General features: G+C 33.5%; 3 protein-coding genes across 6 annotated transcripts in view; 2 read left to right on the forward strand and 1 right to left on the reverse strand.

Moving 5' to 3' along the window:
* LOC148615666 (uncharacterized) overlaps positions 1 to 15,418 on the forward strand; it is a 29,432-nt gene extending 14,014 nt beyond the window's left edge. For 2 of the 4 annotated variants that reach the window (XM_088582131.1, XM_088582132.1), the window contains exons 13-17: positions 530 to 592; positions 9,694 to 9,874; positions 11,095 to 11,179; positions 13,366 to 13,521; positions 14,884 to 15,418. In XM_088582131.1, coding sequence (XP_088438257.1) covers positions 530 to 592; positions 9,694 to 9,874; positions 11,095 to 11,179; positions 13,366 to 13,521; positions 14,884 to 15,155 — 757 coding nt within the window. In that variant the 3' untranslated portion in view covers positions 15,156 to 15,418. The remainder of the gene's footprint in view (positions 1 to 529; positions 593 to 9,693; positions 9,875 to 11,094; positions 11,180 to 13,365; positions 13,522 to 14,883) is intronic. The other 2 variants (XM_088582133.1, XM_088582134.1) reach the window with 2 other exon arrangements.
* LOC148615661 (uncharacterized) overlaps positions 1 to 24,779 on the reverse strand; it is a 191,876-nt gene that overhangs the window by 158,495 nt on the left and 8,602 nt on the right. The window lies entirely within an intron of this gene.
* Positions 19,411 to 20,784, forward strand: LOC148615667 (NF-kappa-B inhibitor alpha-like). The gene has a single exon (XM_088582136.1). It carries the CDS (start codon positions 19,481 to 19,483, stop codon positions 20,579 to 20,581), a length of 1,101 nt encoding a protein of 366 aa, XP_088438262.1. The 5' UTR covers positions 19,411 to 19,480; the 3' UTR covers positions 20,582 to 20,784.

Genomic DNA, 24,779 nt, shown 5'->3' on the forward strand with positions numbered 1-24,779 from the left:
TATTTGTACTCAAATCATGGTGTTGTGTATGAGGTCCCACCAATGTGTTATGAATAATGTTTTGACCAGCAGAAATATGTGAGACTTCTTAGAATTTCTGCTGAAAGTCTGCATTGAATGTTAAAACATCATTTTCTGACAGAAGGATTTTGAGCCATACATTTTTCAGACAGTCTCTGTATAAAAAATGTAACTGATGCTCTATCACAAACAATGGTTAGGTGGATGGTTTTATATTTTTCAGGAATTATTTTGGATTTAAGATAACCAGTAAAAAAAATTATTTATAAAACTTAGCCATACTATCAGGGTTAGTCATGCTGTCATGGGCATACACACCTGATACCAATTGCTGCATTGTACAGATTTTTTTAATATATTTTTCCATTTTTAGCAGATTGCTTCATTCTGTTTGCAGGCAGTTGACAATTGTGTATGTAATTAAACAATACTTTGTGTTATCTCCCTTTGTATATTAGGGTGAAGTGGTATCATTCCAAACTGAATATTGAATTATTTCAAATTTCAGTGGCCCAGACAACTCCAATATCAGAATCTCTCCTATGCTCCATAGACAAAGTCTTCTCAAAAGGTATAGTGACTTTCTAAGACTGTTGTGATCCCTCACACTGATTTCTGGCTGTACTATTACTGAAGGGACCTTAAAATTTAAGATACTTTCAGCTCTCATTTTCAAATTGTGTGTAAATCAGGGTTGGATCCAGGGGTATATGTAGAGGTTGAAAATTTTCCTTAATTTTGGCAATATTTGAGCAAGCAATAGCTTGGAACCCCCATTAATAAATTTTCTGAATCTAGCAGTGGTTAATTGCAATTCAAAATCTGAATTCTTTTATTTAATATCTTAAGTTTTAAAACTTTGCTAACTCTTGATTTTGAACTTGAATTAAATGAAGCAGAGTAAAATTACACAAAGCATGTTATAAAAATGTCCTTTAATTGCAAGAAGAATCATTCGTTGGATTTTGTATGTTTAGAGTTATACCACTTCTGACTGCATGGTCTTTCCTGTTGTTAGTCTGATCCCAAGTTATATTTCTGCTTATTCAACTATTTGGAGTCTATGTAAAAATTAGAAACAGTTACAGACCACATAACCAATCTTAATTTGCTGTTCAGTTGTTGCACTTATATGAATAGTACACAAAATTTACACTTTGCAAGAGTTATCATTATTGATTAAGTTGGTTTATGTGCATAGATGCAGCATAACTTGTTTTATAAGTATGTTTGGTATACTGATAGACCATATAACTTAATATAAAAATAGGAGATTTGGTAATTGCCAATGAGATAGTCATCCACCAAATGCCAAGCAACGAACAACTAAACTTCTACAGGTCACCACATGGTCTTCAATGATGGGTAAAACCCATATCATAAAGCAAGCTGTAAAAGGTCCCACAATAAACGGTGTGAAACTATTCATACAAGACAAAAATTAACCTAATCTATGGTTAAAATGCTAAACAAATGACAGTGAACTTAAGAAACAATGACAACCACCAGACTACAGGTTCCTTGCTTGGGAAAGGAATGACCACCAAACTAAAGGTTCTTGGCTTAGGGAAGGAAATGACCACCAGACTACAGGTCCCTGGCTTGGGAAAGGAAATGACCACCAGACTACAGGTTCCTGGCTTGGGAAAGGAAATGACCACCAGACTACAGGTTCCTGGCTTGGGAAAGGAAATGACCACCAGACTACAGGTTCCTGGCTTGGGAAAGGAAATGACCATCAGACTCCAGGTCCCTGGTTCAGGAAAGTCACATGAAGTATGTGGAAGATTAAACATGTTTGTGAGCTCTCCCATAACCCTGGACAGTGATGGGGAAATACAAAAAAAAAAAACTATGAAAATCTGTTGAATTGGGATTTAACTCTTGATATTGATACAGAGTACAAACACCTTAACAAATCAGACTAAAGGCAATGAGCTGTACCTACCTCAATAGAGTACTCACACAACCTACCTCAATAGAGCACTCACTCAGAGTACAAACACCTTAACAAATCAGACTAAAGGCAATGAGCTGTACCTACCTCAATAGAGTACTCACACAACCTACCTCAATAGAGCACTCACTCAGAGTACAAACACCTTAACAAATCAGACTAAAGGCAATGAGCTGTACCTACCTCAATAGAGTACTCACACAACCTACCTCAATAGAGCACTCACTCAGAGTACCAACACTTTAACAAATCAGACAAAAAGCAACAAGATGTACCTATCTCAATAGAGCACTCACTCAGAGTACAAACACCTTAACAAATCAGACAAAAGGCAACAAGTTGTATCTACCTCAATGGAGTACTTACTGTTTCTGTAAGCTAGTTTGAAATCCTAAAACAACTGATAAGCACCTAATTTACTCAAACAAAAGTATCAATAAAAACACATCCAACAGGATTTAGGGAAATCATATCATAAAATATCTAAGAAAAACAAGGTCTTCCTGCAAATGCCAAGATAAAAAGTATTGACAGGAGGTAGGTTGAAATGTAATAATGTGAATTAATGTTTAATTCATTACCAAGAAAGTCAATATTAAAACCAATAAAAACATAATTCAAAGATTTTACAATGATACGATGAGGATAACCCTTATGGATAAATTTATTCAAATATTTTTCCAGATTAAAATGATTCTATTTAAACTTTTAAGCTTTATTTGTTACATAACCATGAAAACTGTGCTGTGAAGTCTCATTTTTTGATTAAGTACAACCAAACTTCAGCATCAGATCAGATTAGTCTTAACTAATTCATAGTAATGAAAACATTTAACAATTTACCGATAATGCAGAGATTTCATTTGTAAAGTCTAAATCATTGCTATAAACATGGGCATATGGAACTATTATAGAAATATATACACTGTATGAAGGAGCCAAAGGATCGTCCTCATCAAAGAAGGGAAAATTAACAACTGGAAACAAGAAATCGGCCCTCTTGTCGTAAATTTCAGTTTTGAGTTTACCTTGTAAAAGGGAAACATCCAAATCCAGAAAAGGACAATTAAAACTGTCCTTATTAGCCGTATTTAAAGTCAATTCGTAAAGTATTTTTTCGGTGTCATAGACAATATACTGACAGTAAAGATGGCTCTTTTAAAGTATAGAAGTGTGTATAAAACAAATTTAGAATGTTAGTATGAACAACTACATAAAAAGTTCAGCAATTCAAGTGTCAACTTAAATTCAAAATTATATGAAGTACAAATGACTGACAACTATATGAGTATGGAGAAACCTTTAAGACAGAATTTATCTCAACACCAACTTGTCCATGGAGAAACTTCCTGTCCCCAGATACCATAGAACCAATATTGGTAACCAGGCAGAACAAATTTCCTTTTTTGAGCTTTGAATACTAATAATAAATAGTATGTCAATTGTTTGTCTTTCCTTGAAAAGTTTTTGTTTGTATTATACACATTAAGAGATTTTGTTTGAAAAAATGCTTACCTTCTACAACAGTTTGATTTTTGCACTTGGTGACCTTGTCAAATGCAAATGTCAATGTTTCCATCATGATTTTTGTAATGTAAACTCACAATCTTTCATTAGATATACAACAACCCTACTTTCTGTGAACTTTAGAATTTTGCACTTATTAACCCCAACTGGGTTCTTTTTCTGTATAAAAAATGAAATTTGAGATGTACACATTATGACCTTTAATTTGATATGAGACAACCTAACTGTATAAACAACTTAATTTTTGCACTCATTGACCTCACCCAACTTATTTATTTCGATACAAAACATCGGTATTTTGGATGTACGCTTTAAGACCTTTCATTTGATATGCAACAACCTTACCCTCTAAGAACTTAAAATTTTTGCACTTAATGACCCTACTCTTTGAACATGTTAGACTTAAAATGGTTGAAACTCTGATTTTTGAAATGTGCTCATTCAGACCTTCAAAATGATATATCACATGACTCCCTTCCACAAAGTTGAAAAAATGATGCAATATCAAATCTATAAATAGGTATTGATGAAATATATCAAACCATTGGAAAATATGAAAATTTTAAGTTGTTGTAGTATTATTGGTTTTTTTATATTGGTCCTTGGTATTTTCTCAAACATTTGTACTTGCGCAGATCTTTCATTCTGTGCAATGACCATTTGTGTGTCTGTTTTGGATTTCAAAATATATACCCCCGCTCTCAAAACTTAAAATTTCAATAGACCCAAAACTGGACAAGATATCTCAAATCTGAAATCTGTATGATAATTTGCAGAACATATGCAACAAAATTACAAAACAGTTAGGTAGGGCAATTTTGAGCCCAACAATTATTTTTAGTATGATGCAATATCAAACTCCAGAACCGGAACTCGTAAAGACATGAAACTACCACCATACATCTTAGAATTACCTGAACCTGAATGAACTTACAATTTCAAGGTCATAAATTTATGTCAAGGTCACAAACCGGATTTTGCAACACATTTAAATTGTCATAACTTTTGAACAGACGGTCTGACAGTCGTAAATTTTGTCTCAAAATGTAGGGCTTATCGTGAGGTTCATTTCATACGCTGTATGTATGTATGCACTTATCTCTTATCGTTTTCTTAAAATCAAGGCCTGTAGTGTGCAGTGAGAAGGATTTCTAGCACTCCATGACCTTTTACCTTGGATGCAAATGAAAGGTCACATGGACCAAAGATCATTGATGAAGGTCCCATGTTTCTACAACATCCGGTTTTCTAAATATAAATTTGAAAAACTTAGGTATGATATTTCAAGGGATTTAACTCCTGTATGGTTTGATAATAAAGTACATGTTTATGTTTATTCATTAGGTCTTATTCTTGTGTACATGAAACAGTTTTTAGATTGATTCTATCTATTATGGTTTTCTAAGATATGAACAATTAAAAGAAATTGTTTTATGGGGACATACCTCTTACAGATGATAATGAAATCCTTAGCAGGGTCATTTTCTAATAGATAATGATGGCATCTACATCTTCACCAAGTATGATAATGATATCCTGAAAAATGAGTTCAGGGAGATAACTTCTACAATGGATGATGAAATTCTTCATGGGGTTATCTTGTTAAAGTCCTAAATGAGGTCTGTCGATGGTCCAAATTTTTTAATGGTATCTTGAAAGATGACGAAACGGGGCCATGTCAAAGTAAATGTTGCAAAGGAAAAAAAGCTAGCACTGTATGACTTTTGACCTTGGGTACAAATGAAAGGTCACATGGACCAAAGATCATTGATGAAGGTACCATGTCTCTAAAACTTGCGGTTCTTGAAATGTAAATTTTTAAAACTTTAGTTTGATATTTCAAGGGATATAACTCCTGTATGGTTTGATAACAAAATACAAATTCATGTTTATTAATTTGGTTGTCTGCTTATGTACTTGAAACTGTTTCCAGATTTATTCTATCTATTATGGTTTTCAAGATATGAGGGATTGAAAGAAATTGCTTTAAAGGGACATAACTCTTAAAGATGATAATGAAATCCTTAGCAGGGTCATTTCCTAATTGAACATGATGACATCTACATGTTCAACAAATATGGTCATGATATCTTGAAAAATGAGTTCGGGGGATCATGTTGAAAAAAACGCCAATAAAAGGGCGATAACTTCTACAATGGATAATGGAATTCTTCACATGGTCATCTTATAAAAGTCCTTAATGAGCTCTATCGATGGTCCAAATTTGGTAATGATATCTTGAAAGATGAATAGGGGAGAGAATGTCAAAGAAAATTAGGGAAAGCCCTTAATAATTTGACTAGTTGAATTATTGGGGACTACTTGGTCTCATATCATAACTAAATTCATATAACTTCCCACATCAAGGAGAGAAAATGTCCCAAAATTATCACCTCCAAACATTTTCCAAATAAAGTGATTAAGAAATTGCTTCTTCGTCTTCCGTAAAGTTTTGTATTACAAGTCACGTACTCCATTCCTCAAACAGTATATAATAAATTAACTTAGGCAGGTAGTATACTAATTCAATGGCAAATTTAAAAATTTTATGTGCACTTTAATTAGAACCACCTAAAATCCTACTTTCCATTAAAAAGGATATTATACAGCAATTTTAGATCTATTTATAACTTATTGTACTTTACAGTCTTCAATTCAAAATTGTCAACAGGAAAGTGTAAGTGGGTTTTGGTTATTGGAATGTACCAAACGATACCTAGGTGATGTTTCCCAAAGAACACTTTCCTGTCACCAAGCCCAAGGAAATACTTTATGTAATTTTTGGTTTATAATTTTTACTTGTTCAGAATGTGGTCAAAATATAGAACAGGGAAATAAAAGATGAAAACTTATCATGTGATGGTTTAAAACCTAGAATGATCTTGATTAAGTTAATTGCCTACTCCAGTTTAAAACCCAGGAATGAGTGAAGAGCTGAATAAAAAAAAACATTCCTTCCTGGATAATGTTTTACAATTAATGCATTGTAGTATGATTTTAATCTTATAATGAAATGACAATACAGACAATATGTGAAAGAGCCAAAATAAATGACCTATGAGTCTGACTTACCTAATTCAAAACTAGAAAATCTGTAAGCAAATGATCACTAGCTTGATACCCCCTTCCACAATTTGATAAAATGCACCTTTTTATGTCAAAGTTAATTTGGATCAAAATCTAAAATATGAGGTACACAATGGGAATACTGTGAAAGTACTTTAATTTGTGGGGAAGAAACACAAGTTCATGGATTTCAGTATACATATCAATGAGGTTCTTTTCATTGAGAACCAAATTATGTGGTTTGGCTTACTCACAAAAACTGCAAAAATTGGTACTCCACGAACAATAGTACTTTCACAATATGTAATAAATATTATGTAAAAGTTTCATTAAATTCCATTTAGTGGTGTAGGAGAAGTGCTTACCCTCTTCATAACAGAAGGAATGGTGGACACCCCTATCACTACATATCCCCAACTTAAAGTGGGGGTATAATATATCTTGTTGACATTGTATTGGATCAGAAAGCTGGTAATCTTAAAATCTTGCTTGGAAGAATTTTAGAAGGAAAACCTGTACATAGGATACATTTCCTTGGCTTAGTGTCCAATATGAAGAGGCGTGAGGTGTATGTGAGAGTGCTCATATTGTTGTTTCATTTTCATGGAGGCACATTGAATAAAAATCAGGCTTAGCCTGTCGGTCTAGTACATATACAAATCAGGGTCTGAATTGTCAAAAGTTCTTGTGTGGAAATGCATACAATTTTTGACATACGAGGTAAAACTGTAATTAAACAATAGAGGACCAGCCGTAATTCCATGTTAAATAAATTTAGCAGCTACTTACTTAGTGTATCAAGTACTAATTTAGTCAAAAAACCTGTTAAGATACTAGCACTTTCATTTTAAGACTTAATTTATTTAGGGAAATGCATAATAGGATTTGAGGGCTTTAAAGAATAGTAGCTTTTATACAAAAAAAAATAAAAGCGTTCTAATGATGCATCACACTAGGCACCCATCATTATATAGTAAGCAGTACATCCAACAAAAACATGTGGGTTCTAAGGTGTACTGGGGTGGCATTCTGCACAGCAAAATATATCCCAATGATGTATGAGTCAAGAAAAGGGATTTTGGTGGTTTTTCACTCATCATGGGATTAGTATTAACACTAAAGACTAAGTTTAGGGTGGTATTGTTTATAATAACGTTAACATTGTAATATGGTGTGTTGTCAGAGTATTTTCCTAATTATATTGTCCCACAGGTTGATTTCAATGCAGGGGAGCTTTACTTCAGGTAATTGATAAGACCCTATTTTAAACTTTGTTAAGTCCTGGACAAAGAAAACAGATTTGGCCTAGTTTCAGTTCTGGGAATTCAGTAATTGTTAAATTTGTACAAGGTCTTGTTAAACTTGTAATTGTTATAGAAAAAAGAGTTGGATATAGTGAGAAAAAAAACACATATACACCAGCATATAAGCTAAATACAAAATAGTTAATACTTTCAGAGATCACCAAAAGGTTGTCAACAAGTGGAAACACACCTTTTAAATAAGCTCTAAAAAGCCCATTGACGAAGGTAATAAAAAATCCACTGTAACAGAACATTACACTTACCAAAATCAAACTAAAATTTAATATAACAACACAAAGACATGTTAATGACCTCCTGACTGACAGTGGGTTTAGTCATGATTGTTACAATCTCCTTCTCATTTAGGACCCATAAGCAAAATCAGTGTTTGGCAATGAATATGTTTTTAATATTTTTTTGTGATTGCATCATTGTTATACTTTATTTTTAAATAAAAATAGGCATATTCTAATACCTGTTTAATGATTACATGTATGCTATTGATTAACTTGGTCAGTTTGGTTTAGAGGGACCTCCAGTAAGGACATAATAGTCATGGTTAAAGTGTAGTTAAGTACCTTAAAGTTATAATAAACCGCAATTTACCAAAATTATGAAGTTATTTTAATTTTAGGAAGAGGTGGTGGCCGGATACTGTACCAGGAAGTTTAATAAGAAAATGGTTTTTTACATCACTTAGTTTAAACTTTAACAACTAGAATAAGGAAATTTTATATTCAATTTCAATTTTTGTTTTGGGTGTTCAGAAAATGAAACTTTAAAATTTGCAAGAAATGACACTAAAGAATGGTTTTATATATACAAATACTGTGAAAGTACTTTAATTCATGGATACCAATTTTCATGGATTAGGGAAGAAAAATAATTTCATGGATTCTTGAATTCGTTGTTTTGAAGTTTTCAGCATACACATTTTGGGAACCAAATTTTGTGGCTTGGTCTGCCAACGAAACCATGAAAATTGGTACCCCATGAACAATAGTACTTTCACAGTAAATTTGGGTTTTCTAATAAGATCGATTGAGAAATGAATGTGAAGTCATTGTTGTTAACAATTATACAAAACTCTATTTGACTAATTAGAACCAAACTTTGTATGAATTTTCCTGCATAGAACTGATATGGGGATTATTGATTCATCGAAAAACATGGTCAGTGTTACTAAAAATAGAACATAGGGGTCAGACAATGACTTGACTGTAAGTGAATGAGTCGTTTTGAAATTGTATTACAAGGTGCCATACCACAAAATGAACACTTAGATTGATTTTTAGGGTTGTTTCTTGACCCAAGTAAGAGTAAGGGGCCTCGAATGGGTCAGAAACAAGTATTTTTTTTCTGATTTCTTTATGATAGCTTGTTTATTTCTGGTCTGATTTTGAAAATTATATTTTCTTAGATTCTTCATGAAAATCCTTGTCTGTGCTTTTCAATCAGATTTCAGATATTTTTAAGTTTTTTTTTAATTACAAGGGGCCAAAGGTGGCCATGGCCTAAAAATTGTCTTTTTTTATTTTTGGGGTGATTTTGAATAAAAATATATTGGATTACTTATGTAAAAAACCTGTTTGCATTTTCAATCTGCACAGTCGTTCCCCTTTCTTGGGAGGCTGGATATTTGCATAGTAGTAATCCCCTCTCCTTGCATGCACGATTTATTCAAATAGAATTGGAAGCAGAGGTACAAACCTGGCACCTCATAACATTTTAGTGGTGTCCATCTCTATATAGTCGGCCTTGATGTTTTAAGATACAATATATACAGAAACCAATACAATAAATATCTCTATTCTTTAGGAAAGCTCCACCAAGTCCTTCAAGTTCCTCATCATCAGCAACTGTCAGCAAACCTGATTTAGAGACAGATGCTTCTGGTTCCATGCCCACAGAAAGTGAGGCTCCAGGAGAACAAGGCCAGACTAATCCATCTGATCCCAAAAAATCAAAGTCTGATGAAGTAAGTCTAGTTCCATCTTCAGTATGTACTCTTACTGTTTATTGCACAGGCAGATTAATACATTTGTACATCATTTCTCTAGATTAGGTAGAAGAGTAGTTGGCAAAAATTATTATTATTATTTTTCTTTTTTCAAACGATATAGCAAAGTCCACTTAATTGCATACCTGATAAGTAGCACTCCAGAAAAGAATCATGCAAATTTTGATTCATGGTTGGAAAATCTACATATTATTATTTTGGATGTTTTGTTTAAAATATTATTCTGTGAAAGTATTTTTGTTCGTGAGATACCAATTTTCGTGGTATTCATGGGTTTGGTTTTCATATACACGATGGAGTGGTCGAAGCCACAAATTCTAGAATCTATGAAATGGATCATTTTTTCCCACACCGTAAAAATTGGTACCCACGAACAAAAGTACTTCCACAGTAGTAAACAGAAATTAACATGTGGCTTTTCCTTGTTCTTAGGAGATAAGAACTATACAGAGTTTACTGTAGAATTCAAAATTAAGGGAGATAATTCTGTAAATGACACTGAAATACAATAGAAATTGTTGGGTTCTCATTGTGATTTATCTCGTAAGAGCAGACAAATTAGAATGAATAATTAAACATTTCATCATATAGACCAATAAAGCAACAATAAAAAAGTAAAAATTTGTAGCCTTTTTCCAAGGCAGTCAGTAAGTTTCGTTTTTTACCCTTTGACCTTAAAGACGCTCTTCCATGAAAACACAAGTCACCTGATTGCAATTGTGTTTCCCATTTGTCCAAAAACTGATAACTTAGAGGCATTTGAAAAAAATTGTATTGAAAATTGAAATTGTGTGACATGTATTATTTCATGAATGAAATGTAGAAAATTACAAATAAAAAGAACAAATTTTACTGTGTCTGCTATCTTTTTTTTTAAAGATAGTACTTATTTAGGATATATCACATATTACAGAATTTACATGATTCTAACATAGACTACTACTGCTAAGGTACTCAAAACACACATTCCTATCTTTTCTCTCTGAAAAATCTTTCTTTAAAGATCCTGTGTTAAAAGGTCAAACAATTACTTTCAAATTTTTACATTTGCAGCGGAATATTTTTGTGCCATTTACCAGTATATTCCTCTACATATTTAGGGTGTTATAAAAACTCTCTCCCTATCAGATTTATTTCACATTGAAAACAGTTTTATCATTATAGTTCTATTGTTAATACCATTGTTTGTGATTCTCCAGGCCAAATCTTCCAAAGAGGATACCAATCAAAGTCAATCTACAGCTAAAGATGGATCTGTTGAAATAGAACATAAACATTCTGGAAGTAAGTACATTTTCTAGACTGACCATATATTTCTGTATTATAGTTCATCTTTAAATTTGTTAAGAGTAGGTTTATGTAGAAGAAACAGTATCACTGGCTGTCAAGTGCATCGTTCATGTATATGCAGGCACAAGATGTAGATTCTTCAATCACTTCAAAACAAAAGAATCATTCACTTGAGATAAGAATAATACGAACTATCCTTAAATATGTATAAAAATTGCACCTAATTTAGCTCTTTGCCAGGACCATTCTTGAACTTTTGTGTCCTTTGTTGCTACACAATGCAGGAAATATGTATCGATGGGCATCTGTGCATTCTTGTGTCTCAACTGCATTTCTCCAGTTTATTTCAAAGATTACTGGTTTAAATATTTCAGACAAGTTTGAAAATCACCATTGCCTTGCTAATAATGTGAGTTATAACCCTTTGATATTAAAATATTTGTAAAAATCTCATGCCTGAATTAATAAAATAATATTGAAGGTAACTGTCATAAATCTCTGGGAATAATGACTTACATGACTTAAACCCTGTCATCCTGGACATAGGTCATCGATGAAGGATTTCCATTCTGTCCCGGGCTAGCTTGAAAATTTGACCCCATGTCTTGCCCTGTTGTATTCCCTCTTGTAAGGCTGATCGTCTCCCTGAATTTTTAGGTTGTCCTTGCTTCTTTTGGCCTTGTGGATTCCACCTTAGTGCTTGGTTTACAATGGTGGTTTTTGGCTTTCTAAGAGTGTGCCCTATCCTTTGCCATATTTCTTCATTTGGAATCTTATCTTGCCATTTGATCTTCAGAATGCTTCTCAAACATCTGTTGGTAAATGTTTGAAGCCTGTGTGCTTTTATTGTCCACCATGTCTCAGGAGCGTATAATAGTACAGATTTTACATTAGAATTAAAGATTTTCAATTTGGTGTTGATGGAAATTTGTGAGGATGTCCATATTGGCCGTAAGGTCTTAAAAATATTGTGAAAACTGTCTCCTTTGAAAAACATGTTTTGTAAATGCTTATCCCTTTATTTCTCAGTGGATAAGGATAAAACTTATACCAAAGGTCAATGTCGTGATTATCTTGGACAAGTTTGGGCAGGGATATGGGGCACTTCTTTTTTATTACATGATTTTTTATTACTTTAAAACAGCTTTAACCATATTACTGGAGAAGACCGTCTGCTCCTCAAACTGTACAATTGATGTTAAGAGAATTAAACAATCTTGATAAGTATTTATGTCTTGCTGAAAAGCTTAATGTTATCTATTCTCTGTCATGTATCCTGTATTTTGTCTATTTACAAAATTGATAATGTACATGTGTTAATGAGTTATAGTTTGTTTATTTCACTGTGTATTTATATATTTGTGTAAACTGCATTCTATGAGCTGTATTTGCTGTATTAACCAGTTTTTAGCTGTGTAAAGTGGAACTCTATGAAATGTCATTTATTAGTTTTGTTTCATTGAATTAAGTGTTGCTAGAGACATTATTGGCTTCTATTTGACCAATATTTAAAGTTCAACTTCTTTGAAATTTTTTAAAAGGGCTAATCCTTTAGTTATTGGCAGCGAAATAATCTACTGTACTTTTGGTATTGTTGCTTGGTCATTGACAGCAGTTGCCACTCCCACTTACCATTGAAACTTTCATGGGTGAGCTGTTTTTAGATGAAAGTTAGGTTTTGTGCTGTTCCAATAATATTCAGTATACAGTTATGTTAGATGAGCATCTAGGTACAATAATATTAGATTCTAATAGTCCTTTGTTCATATTTATGGATGCAAGCCATTTTAGCAAGTTTTTCAAAGGTACATAACCCATCAACATCCGACAATCTGGTTGGCGGTCTCATTGGGAAAAGGGAAAATAATAAACATTTTTCTTTGAAACTTAAAATATTTTCACTTCATTAAGTACCAGAATGGTTTGAAGTAAGTTTTTAAAAGTATCAAAGTACTTACCGTGGCTCTAATAAATTTAATATTTGAATTTAAAGTCTACTGCAGTCCATTGCTCAAATTGGACAGTAAACCAGTCTGTCCTATGACAGATTTGTAATAATTTACTCCCTTTGCTTAGAATCTTTAATAACAAAGCCAAAGTTGGGAATATGAAAAAGGACTGTTTAGGTAACTGTGTAGATTTTTACTAAAAACATTTACCTTTTGTTTTTGCTTTAATAGTGCTTGGTGGAATTACAAAACTACTGTTTGGTAAAAATACAAAACTGCCCAACATGCAGGTTGGAGATAGAAATGTTATGAGGATTGGTGGTCATTATGATGATAGTGATGATGATATGACCGAAAGCTCTTATGACAAGTCCTACAAACCGCCAAGTAAGTGTACCTGTCAGGTTCTAAACAGTTCCTACATTTTTAAAGTACTTTTCAGTTCCTACAAGCCTCCATTTAAATGTGCCTGTCACATTCTACAGTCCAACAAATCTCTTGTATTGGGCAGCTCCTACAGCAAGTCCTACAGTCCTCTTATTAAGTGCACCTGATGGCTAACGAACAGTTTCTACCAGTCCTTCTGGCCTCCAGTTTAGTTTGTAACAGGAGAGCATGATTTGACTCCCAAAATTATACTCCACCACCGAGGATCGAACCCTAGACCACTCGATGACCAGCCAGCGACAAACCGATTTGGCTAAAGAATTAATCCTTTAGCCAAGTCAATTAACTGGCTATTTAAATCTTACTACCTACTACAACGCAGGTAGGCCGTCCTGCCACAAGTGCACCTTACATACAAATCCTACTTAACTCCAATTTAGTGCACCTGTCAACTTTCACTGTCCTACTAACCTCTGCGGCAATGTACTGGGCAGCTTCTACAAGTCCTACAAGCTTCCATTTAAGTTCACCTGACAGCTTATGTACAGCTCATACAACAGGTCATACAAACCTCTAATTAACTGACCTGACAGTTCCTACAAGTACTACAAACCTCCAAGTAAGTGTACCTGACAGTTCATGAACAGCTCCTACAACAAGTCCTTCTGGCCTCCAATTTAGTGCACCTGTGACAGTTCCTACAACAAATCCTACTGACCTCCAATTAAGTGTACCCGACAGCTCATTTACAGCTCCTACAAAAAGTCATGCATACCTCCAAGTAACTGACAGCTCATGTACAGCTCCTACAATAAGTCATACAAACTTCCAATTAACTAACCTGACAGTTCCTACATCAAGACCTACAAACCTCCACATAAGTGAACCTGTGAGCTACTACAGTCCTATAATTAAATTAAGTGTAGCTGCCAGCTGCTACAGTCCTGCAAACTTCCAATTAAGTGTTTCTGACAGCTCATACAAACCTTTGATTAAATGTTGTTGATTTGGTCAAGTAGTACCTCATTATAGCAAGTGCTACTGGTAATAGCAGGGTTTTAAAATGGAATTTAAGATAGTCTATACTTGGTCAGTATATCATTAATATATGTTAAAAGCTAACTTGAAACAATTATTCATCAGCACACCAGAACAAATTTATACATGTGATGACATGATAAAACAGCAAACTGTTCACAAGTTTTAAACCAAACTGATATTTAATATCTTAAATAAGTATATCTGTTATTAGTCCTCCTATAAATGTATGATCTACAATTCCATTGTTCAGTACAAGTTTCATTCCAATTTAAATACTAACTTCTACAGTTTTATTGTTTGAACCTATCATTTTTGCATTAGGTAATGAGAGAGCACCAACCAAAGGTGAACTAGACAAGATATGCTCCCGTATTCATGGGGATTACCGTAACCTAGGTAGACAATTAAAGATGCCATACAATACAGTAGAACAAATTGTGGAGGACTACCGCAAAGAAGGCATGCATGAGATGACCTACCAAATTATTAAGAAGTGGCAGGAAATGAATGGAAGTGAAGCTTCTAACGTTGCTTTATCTAATGCTCTACATAAAATGAGACGCGACGATTTATCTAAATTTTTAAGGTTTTGAATGTTTTTTTGTAAATTTTACAAATGATAAATATTTGTCAGATTTTCTTCCTGGGGAAGTTGATATGTGTTAGTGTATGTCTTTAAATCACATTTCCATTTAATTATTGGTGTGCTTGATATTGTTTATGTGATAGTTTTGTCATTATAATAAACCTATAATCTAAGTAATTATTACTTTAGCTGTATAGGTTTAATCAGAACTGTATCACTTGTATTTTACTAACCTTATGCAGAGCTAATAAAATAAGTATTTTTTAATAATATTGTTGATGTTTGTACCTTTGAACATTTCACATTGAATACATTATCATACTATTGGATAGTGGGTTTTTTCTTTCTAAATAAAGATTCTTCAGTGCAAAATTCTGAAGGTACAGCTTAGTGGTACCCTGTGTATTTTTATTGCTGCTTTCATTTGTAAGAAGGAGTTCTGTACTGAATTTGGAAGTTTGACTTAAATTTCATGGAATCTGAATTCATTTTTTGAACTTTTAGAGTAAGTAATTTTATTTGCTTTTATGTATCAGTAGTCAACCTTTTAAAGTTTAATAGTTTTCTCAAATCATGGCTGAATTTTCAATTTCACTTTTATTTCAATCTGAACGTTTACAAAGTAGTTAAATAATAAAGATAAAATAAACGTTCAGATTGAAATAAATGTGAAATTGAAAATTCAGACTCCCACTATTTCTACATAGTGACAACTAATTTACCAAGCATTTACTTCTTCATATGTGTGTGTGTGTGTGTGTATAAACCAAGAACGGTAATGTCACTATATTTCAATAAAAAAATAGGAGAAAATTACGGATGAAGGGCATATTAGTACAAATTACAAATACATGTATAGAAACATGATTAAAACATATAAAGAACATATGTACCTGTAAGTAACATATACAGAAAGATTAAACAACATTGTTATTAAGATGTTTTTCCTGCAATATTAATATACTAAACCAGGTTTTTTTTTCAGTCTTATGAGTCTGTTTTGAGTCTAACTGTTTTCAACCTAAAGTAAGGTGTGTTTAAGACCACTATGAAGGTCATCAGTGGAAGATTCAGACTCCCACTATTTCTACATAAATCTGATGGGCAGATCCAGAAAAATTTTAAAAGGGGGTTCCGACCTAGAAATTAAAAACAAATTTGAGTTCCAGGCTATCTTTTATTCACTATTGATTTTATTTTCGAAATGGACAAAATTTTTTCAAGAAAGGTGACTTCAACGCCGTAAAACTCTTCATAAGATTTCATTTCGAGAACGATGATAGAATTTTGGCATATTGTTGTCAAGTTGTCATTAAGGTTAGTACAATCAAAGGAGTTTTTGTACATATGTAGTTAAGTAAGACTGCTTTCTGCTATGTGCCGTAAGTAGCAGTCTTTATAAAAAAATCTGATATGCCAAAAAACCCGCCGATTTCATTTTTATTTCAAATTTAGAAACGGTTATAAACCTCTTAACTAGTCTTAGTTCGTAATTCGGTTGTTGCACTTTGAGGTTGAAATTATATAAACTGTGTTTGAAATTGGCACTTTGCAAGAGTTATAAAAAATTTTCCAAGTGCAGTCTAAATTTGGTTGAAAACGCATGAAACATATACGTTACAAAGGAGATATGTTAATATATTTGAATGTATTCTCGCTGAAGGAAGTTAAAGCCGAGGTTTCAGCAGAGCTTCCGCTAAAAATGGTCAATTATCAGACTTCATACTAATTTACACTCCTTGCAGCGATCAGACACATCGAATACAGTCAACAAAAATAAATTATTTTGTGGATTGTAATGCTTTTAATATATTCACATAAAATAAAAGATCAACACAAAGCCTATATAGATATACATGTACATATGACAAGCCAAATTGGACAAAAAGCAATATTTAGTAACATTAGAAAATGAATTTTCAGTATTACAAAATCATTTTTTTAATATTAGAAAATATTTTTTAATATTAGAAATTCAATTTCTAATATTAGAAAATATTTTTTTAATATTAGAAATTCAATTTCTAATATTAAAAATTCATTTTCTAATATTACAAATTCCTGATTTAGTAATATTATAAAAAATCACACATTTTGTAATATTAGAAAATGATTTTGTAATATTAGAAATTGAATTTGTAATATTAGAAAATGAATTTAATATTAAAAAGTCAGTCACATTTTAAATATTAGAAAATCGTCATTGAATACGACAAATCCATTTTCTAATATTAGAAAATCAATTTCTAATATTCAAAAATAGTTTTTTAATATTAGAAATTCAATTGAATTTTTAATATTAAAAAGTGTTTTGTGATGTAAGAAATCTAATTTGTTATATTAGAAAATGAATTTGTAATATTAAAAATCATTTTTTTAATATTAGAAAATGCTCATTTTTGTCCACTTTGGCTTGCCATATATACATGTGTAAATATATGTTCATTTACACCAACTAAATATATAAAGAGTCATTGAGTTCCAGTAAACATATAATGTGTACTTTAAATGAAATAGATGTAGATAAATAAGTAATGATAATAAATAATTAAAATACTTAACTTTAACACTAAAGCTTTTGTAAAATAACTTGCATGTAGATTCCAACTAGATGAAGATATTCAGGTATTTTATGAACACAAGAAGTCTTAACAAATTCAAATTACAAAATATAGACTATTATATAAAAAATACTTAGTGTTTTACTCGACTCAGTAATTAAACAAGATTATTTGTCATATTAGTTTTTTTTTTAAATTACCATGGTTGTTGGTGTCTGTCTGGGCCTGGGCAAAAAAATAAAACCGGCTAGGAGATGAATAAACCATTGTTGAATTTCAATATCCTGAAATATTCTTAAGAACATATAAAAATAAATTCATGTGCCTTCATATTCATTGAGTTTTGAAATTTTGCCGGTTAGAAAATTTATTTTCAACCACATTGAGGTAAGCAGGGAGTCAAATATATTTAACTCCTTGGGGCAAGATTATTTATTTCCATTTCATTGTGTGAAGTATCTGAACCGAGGTCAGAATATTTATTTACTTTCTAGAAGGCGTAGGCCAGAATATTTATTTTTAACGTTTTGAGGGCCGGAATATTACCAAAAACTGTCACTCCCTTTTTAGAACTCAGAATCAAATGGTCGTCCCCTTAAACGAATATCTTGTCTTCGACTGTGTTCCTATTCTTGCAGACTAGTTGATGCTTATTGAACTAAATTTTAACTTTATTCATTGTTATACAATATTCCTTGTAGCATTGTCACATACATAATAAAATTTGAAGCATGAACAGGTGACTTTTATAGAATCCCTATTACATTGTGTATATTGGAAGAGTAATCAAGGGAACCAAGGTTATAGCGGTAATCAAAAGAATGTAACCCAGGGACAAAGACCAGACATGGAAAACAGACATACACAACAAAGAACATAAAGTAACTAAAATCATACATACAAAGTAACAAACGCAAATAAGCAACTCGGACTCCACTAAAAACTGGGAGCATGGATCAGGTGCACCGGTAGGATAAGCGTCCTCTGCTTTTCTAGAAGCACCCGCCGAGTTGCTTATAAAAAGTCAAGTCCGGGGTAGACAAACGAGGACAGGAAAACTATGACCCGTTGAATAAATGAGAAGTGACCGCCTTCCCTTTGGTTTAGGTTTGTGACACTGGTACTACTAAGGGGGTTTTAACATCCTTGACTCGCACGGACGGATTGTGACACTGGTTTGTGAATATATATATATATATATATATGTATGTGTGTGTATATGAAATCGGAAAAAAATACCAATCATGTATATTGCAAATTTCGATGTTGTAAAAACCATCCTTTCGGGAAATGTCAACTCCTTTTTGAAAGAGAAGGGAATGTGGAAATACGAATTTATTCATCGATGTCAAATAAATATAGCCTCAACTTAAGTTAAACAGGCATGTTCTAAACAAATACCAATTAAAAATAACTGTCAGTATTTCCCCATTCTTTCTACTCAATAAAAACAAGTGATCGATACAAGTGTTACCCTAGCGGTGCCCCTTTAATGACCTTATTAGTCTACTAGGGGAAAACCGGTTGGGAAATCCCCTAGAAAACTTCCTTCATTGATTAAATGACACGCAAAAGGTGACTGATCGAGTTCAGGTCTGGATTTTCCAACTCTTTGTTCGTATTTGAATATTTGAAAGGATTTCCAACATCTAAAATCCAGTTTTTGAACGTTTATAACTCCAAGTAGATTACAGATCGCTCAGTTTAAAGTAAAGTAAGTTGTGTGTACACGGAAGACATTTTGAATACATTTACGTGTGTTGACAAAAATATGGATGCACATCGTCACAAAGAAATTGACTTGGAAGTTGATGGCGAACAATTGAAACAAAACATTATTGAGGAAAGATGTGACTCGGACTATTACTCGTATAGCTCAACGAGTTCATCAATACAGGGATTTAGAAAAGAAATAACTCAAATCATGTCTGAAACTAACAAATCCAGACAATCTTTAGACTCTCTCAAAACTGACAGTGGATTTATATCAATTTCTAGTGAAAAGTCGTTAGACAATGAAGTCGAGAGCACCCCCATACATAAAATTTCAGAAAGATTTGGAGAAATAAAGCTTGAGAGCACTACATATAGTTCAATTGAGTCCAATAGTTCAGTTGCTTCAGACCGAGTTACACCTGAAGCAATGGTAGTCTATGGTAAGGATGAAGATGGAGATACTTTACTAAACGTAGCCATCCTAGAAGGACAATTATCTTTGGTAATGGAATTTATCAAACTTGCTCCTGGAAATGTGTGGCTGGATATTCAGAACAATGATTTGTGGCAAACACCATTGCATCTTGCTGTGTTAACAAAGCAGACAGAAATTGCACGTCGCTTGTTAGTTGGTGGTGCAGACTTTGAAATTCAAGACTGCAATGGGGACACCCCTCTCCATGTTGCTTGCCGTCTTGGTGATGGTAAAATGGTGTCAACATTGCTTGCGCCAATAGAATTCAATGAAACACATGTGAACGAATACCAAATCCCATGCAGAAACATTCCTCAAAATCTGGAAATACGCAATAGCAGTGGTTATACATGTTTGCACGAGGCTGCGTTGAATGGACACTTAAATGTAGTAAAAATTCTCATCTCAAAAGGAGCTAATGTTAACACAAAAGAATGCAAATGTGGAGCAACAATTCTGCACATGGCTATTGACCGAAGTGACTATGAAATGGTTGTTTATATAATTTCACGAAGAGATGCAAATGTTGATTGTAAATTGTACAATGGCACAACTCCTATGTTACTAGCTCATTACCGCAAAAACATGTTAATTCTAGATAAACTTAAAAGGGCTGGGGCTACATTCGGCAATCTTTCATTGACTGGTAGTCCTACATCAAGTGAGGATGATGACATGTAATAAGACTTCTCAGCTTTTCATTAGATCTCAGGAATTTTTTAAGACAGGTTGTTTACTGCTGAACTGCATAGAGATTGTATTTATTTTTAATATCAATGGAGTTAGCTGTTTTGTCACTTTGATTGTGTCAGAAGGGTGGACTCTTTGTAAATGTAGATATACAAGAAATTCTTAATAGTATTAAAATTTTGATAATATTGATATTTTGTGTATTGTTGTAATTTGCCAAGTTGAAGTGGTACATGTATAAATCTTACACTTAATACACCTTGTGCATTTGCAGTATATGGCTGGAATGTTTGTTATTGGTACAGGAAACCTACCCTATTTTATTTTCTTCAGTCTGGTGATTGTTTTCCAAAAGAAAGTGATGTGTGTGTGTTTTTTTCTGATTGAATTGATTCCTTGTGCAGATTTCCTCCCACTCAACTAAAAGCCATTTAAGTCTTGGGTGCAGTGTTGATCACTTCAGTGAATTTATACATTTTTAATTTTCCAATCCTCCATACAAAGGACTATTGATCACATAAGTTATGCGTCATGAATGGCAGTAAATCAGCCAGCAAGGTGTCAAGTTCAACTAGGGATAATATGCTTTATGCATTAACAGTTAATAATGTGATACTGATTCAGCTCCCTCAAGGATTAGTAGGTTGCATTTTTATCTTCCAGTAAAAAAATGCTCATTTTCTTCATGGAGCATACTGCTGGCTTCGTACAGGGTGACCAAGTTCCAATAGAAATACATCTCAAATTTTCCCTTTAAAAAAAAAATCACAGACGCGTGGACTACACACTAGGACGTACATGTATAATCTCCTACATCTTGACTCATAATGAGCTTAAATATTAAACAAAAAGTTCAACACTATATACATGTCATATACACAGATTCACAATCCCAAAGAAGTAACTTTAATCTTGTTGCATAGTTACCTCTTAACAAAGCTATATTTCGTATCCCGCAAATGTAAATAGATGTACCTATTGTTTTATAGTACCAGACCAGGGGCGGATCCAGACACCTTGAAAAGGAGGGGTTCTTCAGAAAAAGGGGATGCTAGGACATTATTTGTCATTTTTTGTCAATATTACAAATGAAAAGACTTCAATTAAAAAGGGATGCCAACCCTCTGCACCCCCACCCCCCTGGATCCGCCATCGCAGGCATAAACAAGTAAATGATTGCATATACGTATAATGCTTTCCTCAGAAGAGTGGTGCACTTAGTACATTAGGTCAACGTTCCAACCGTAGCTTCACATAAATGTTTCCACTCTACTCCGCCTCGTTTGAAAAAAAAATCTTGGTATTTATTGCATGAACGGGGTAAATATACCTCTCGCCGGGATACACAAAACTCGGTTTTGCGAGTGTGACCGTTTTCAGAGGTTAGGTTAGATTAATCGCATTGTAGTTATGAATTCAGTCAGATTGGAGGGAGTCGATACATGTCTCTAATAGAACAAAACTATTGCACAGTAAATGCCACCATACGATCGTATTATATATCCCTACATAAATGTATGACGGCTGCAAATCACCCAAAATGAAAACGCATGTGACTATTTTAATCTACTGAGGATGCTGACAACTACTTGAATAACTCGCACTCATAAAGGCGCCGACTTAAATTAACACATCACGAATCGGCTAAAGGATAAAGGGCGGTTATAGTGTTGTATGATTTCACAGGAAATGTTCTATTTGTGATATTTTCTCACAGACCAAACACCACTATGTAAATACGGTGATATGTAGTTGGGAATACCAACTTTGGTCGGCCAGGGTTTCCCTGATTGCACTATAACACAGTTTGGGAGAAACCGTTACCGACATCGAATAAGATGGGGAGTACACATTCAGTTTTATCATCTGTTTGGCCTTGGGATTGAATTTTGTTAAAGATCATACAGTAATGCTCGTGATCTTGCAAAGTTGATTACTCACCGTTTTGTTCTATTAAGTAGTTGATAAAAAGCTCTTGTATCATTTTACTATAAGCCTATTACAACCATGATGTTTCCTATCATGCACATGGTCTTGCTTCCACTTATTACACTAGTCGGGCTATATATTTGATAGTGGGAGCACGCCCCTGTGTTCCATGCAACCAGAAGATTGCAGACTTATTTTCTATCTGTAACTCCCAAAAATGCTATAATAGACTTGCCTTTTAAAATTCATCGTGACTTTGAATGATAATTTTTAATTGTGAGAGCTGATAGAAATACGTACAGGCGTCAATATTATTATTTTTTTCATTCTTGTATAAAACCGCAAATGTTAAAACTGTCTTATGGAGGCGGTGTTAAACCAGCGATTTGCTATCATGCTATTATATTAATTAAAGGAGTGTTAATTGATGTGTCTACTTTGAACAACGATACCTCGTGGATGTGTGTCATCATACCTTGTTGACAAATAATGGTTAGCATGGTTTAACAACGTAAACACGAATATATTTCAATTTACGTTATTGATTTAATGTATTAATGTTGTTTACTGTCTTGATCTTATGTCGAGTGTTTACCTGTTATATACCTGGGTTTTCCAAGTAGGTTTTTTTTTGGCGACAACATGTGATTGACATATATATTAAATTTCCTAGGAACATTACAGATAGAACGAATAATGTATCAATTCTTTTTAATTTAATGGAAGTTAGTTTGTCAAGCATATTTGGACCATAAAAGGGAAAGTTTAGCTTTCTACATGCAATATATAATTAGCGTGAAACTCCTTTTTGTGGTTTTTTATAACCGAGGAACAATTTTACCACAAGAATGTCAAAATCTAGCGATAACACAGTTAGATATCTGACACATTCTGGTACTTTTTTTTAAATTCGGACAAATTCTTCTTTAGACCTACTAATCATAATTTATGGAGACAATCGAAAAGTTCGTTAGGAGCCGACCATTTTTATCCCGAAAGGGGGCGGCTGGGACTGGATGTCGGATAAGAATATTTCTTAATGAAGATAGAAAGAGGGACAGGAAACGGCGTGTTTTGAGGCACGTGCACACTAAAACTATATAAATATATACGGTAGTGCAGAATACCCTTTTGGAACCAAAGGATGTTACTTTATTGTTTGATTCTGTTTATGTCAATTTGACGGACAAAATGCCGACTACTTGCATATTGTAGCTGTTGTGTTACAAATCATTATGTGACTGTTGTGTTATATCTATTGCCTTGTATGTGATCCCTGTGGGTCCTTCATTGGTTTAATAGAGAGATCTCTCATATTTAATATGGGCAATGTCATAACATATGATATTTTGTTAAACGATATGAATGAGAGTATTCGGCCTTTCACAGAAAGACTGTGTATTTGTTGAGAGACTCCAGGAAGGAAAAGTAGGGAACTTTCCCATGTGCGCGGACCGGTAATATTTATATATAAGCTAAAACTTTTTATTATGTTGAAAAGGAAAGATTAAGTCAGATATTTTACAGATATATTTATGTACTTAGATTTAAAACCCAGTCACTGCCTATATTTGGTATATGCCAAAAATGGTAACTTATGTATTGGTGTCATTGCAATATATAGGACGCAGTAGGATTAATACATTACACAGGCGCTATTAATACCCTTACTTAAAGTCTATTTAGGTATATAACAGTAAATGATTCATTTACACACCGTAACAGAAGAACGCAAAAAAAAAAAACAACAACAACAAAAAGTTTGTGTGAGGGTTCAGCGATACTTTGATATTTTGTTACCGGTGCTTTTATTGTAAACGAGGTCATTGTTCATTGTGTGTCATAGTTGGAAAGGTTGATCGGTCATTGGACATAAGCTATAATACACATGCACCACGCTCAAACAATTTAAAACACGTAAAATTGTCGCTGTCTGACCAAATAAAACTAATGTATTAGGATTAATACCTTTACCATATATATATGATAACTGCTTTGTTTGTTTTAATTGTTTATCTGATGGTTGGGCGTTTTAACGACCTTGAATACCAATACAGGCCTCTCACTGTCGATGTTAGTGGGTTAGTAGAACCAACTGGTGTTGGTGGCGGAGCCCAGCCTTCGGGGTACCTGACCGAAGAACTCGGTCAGAGAATGTCCTACTAGCGGCTGGGCTGCTGTGTTGACGCTCTGGCCTACTCCCAGACCCCACGTGGCTCCGTGAGCGTTTCCCCACTATGTTTGGGAGTACGTCAACGTG

This window comes from Perna viridis, chromosome 5, assembly GCF_037379345.1.
Source record: "Perna viridis isolate PV_CMFRI_1.1 ecotype Kerala chromosome 5, ASM3737934v1, whole genome shotgun sequence".
Classification (NCBI taxonomy): domain Eukaryota; kingdom Metazoa; phylum Mollusca; class Bivalvia; order Mytilida; family Mytilidae; genus Perna; species Perna viridis.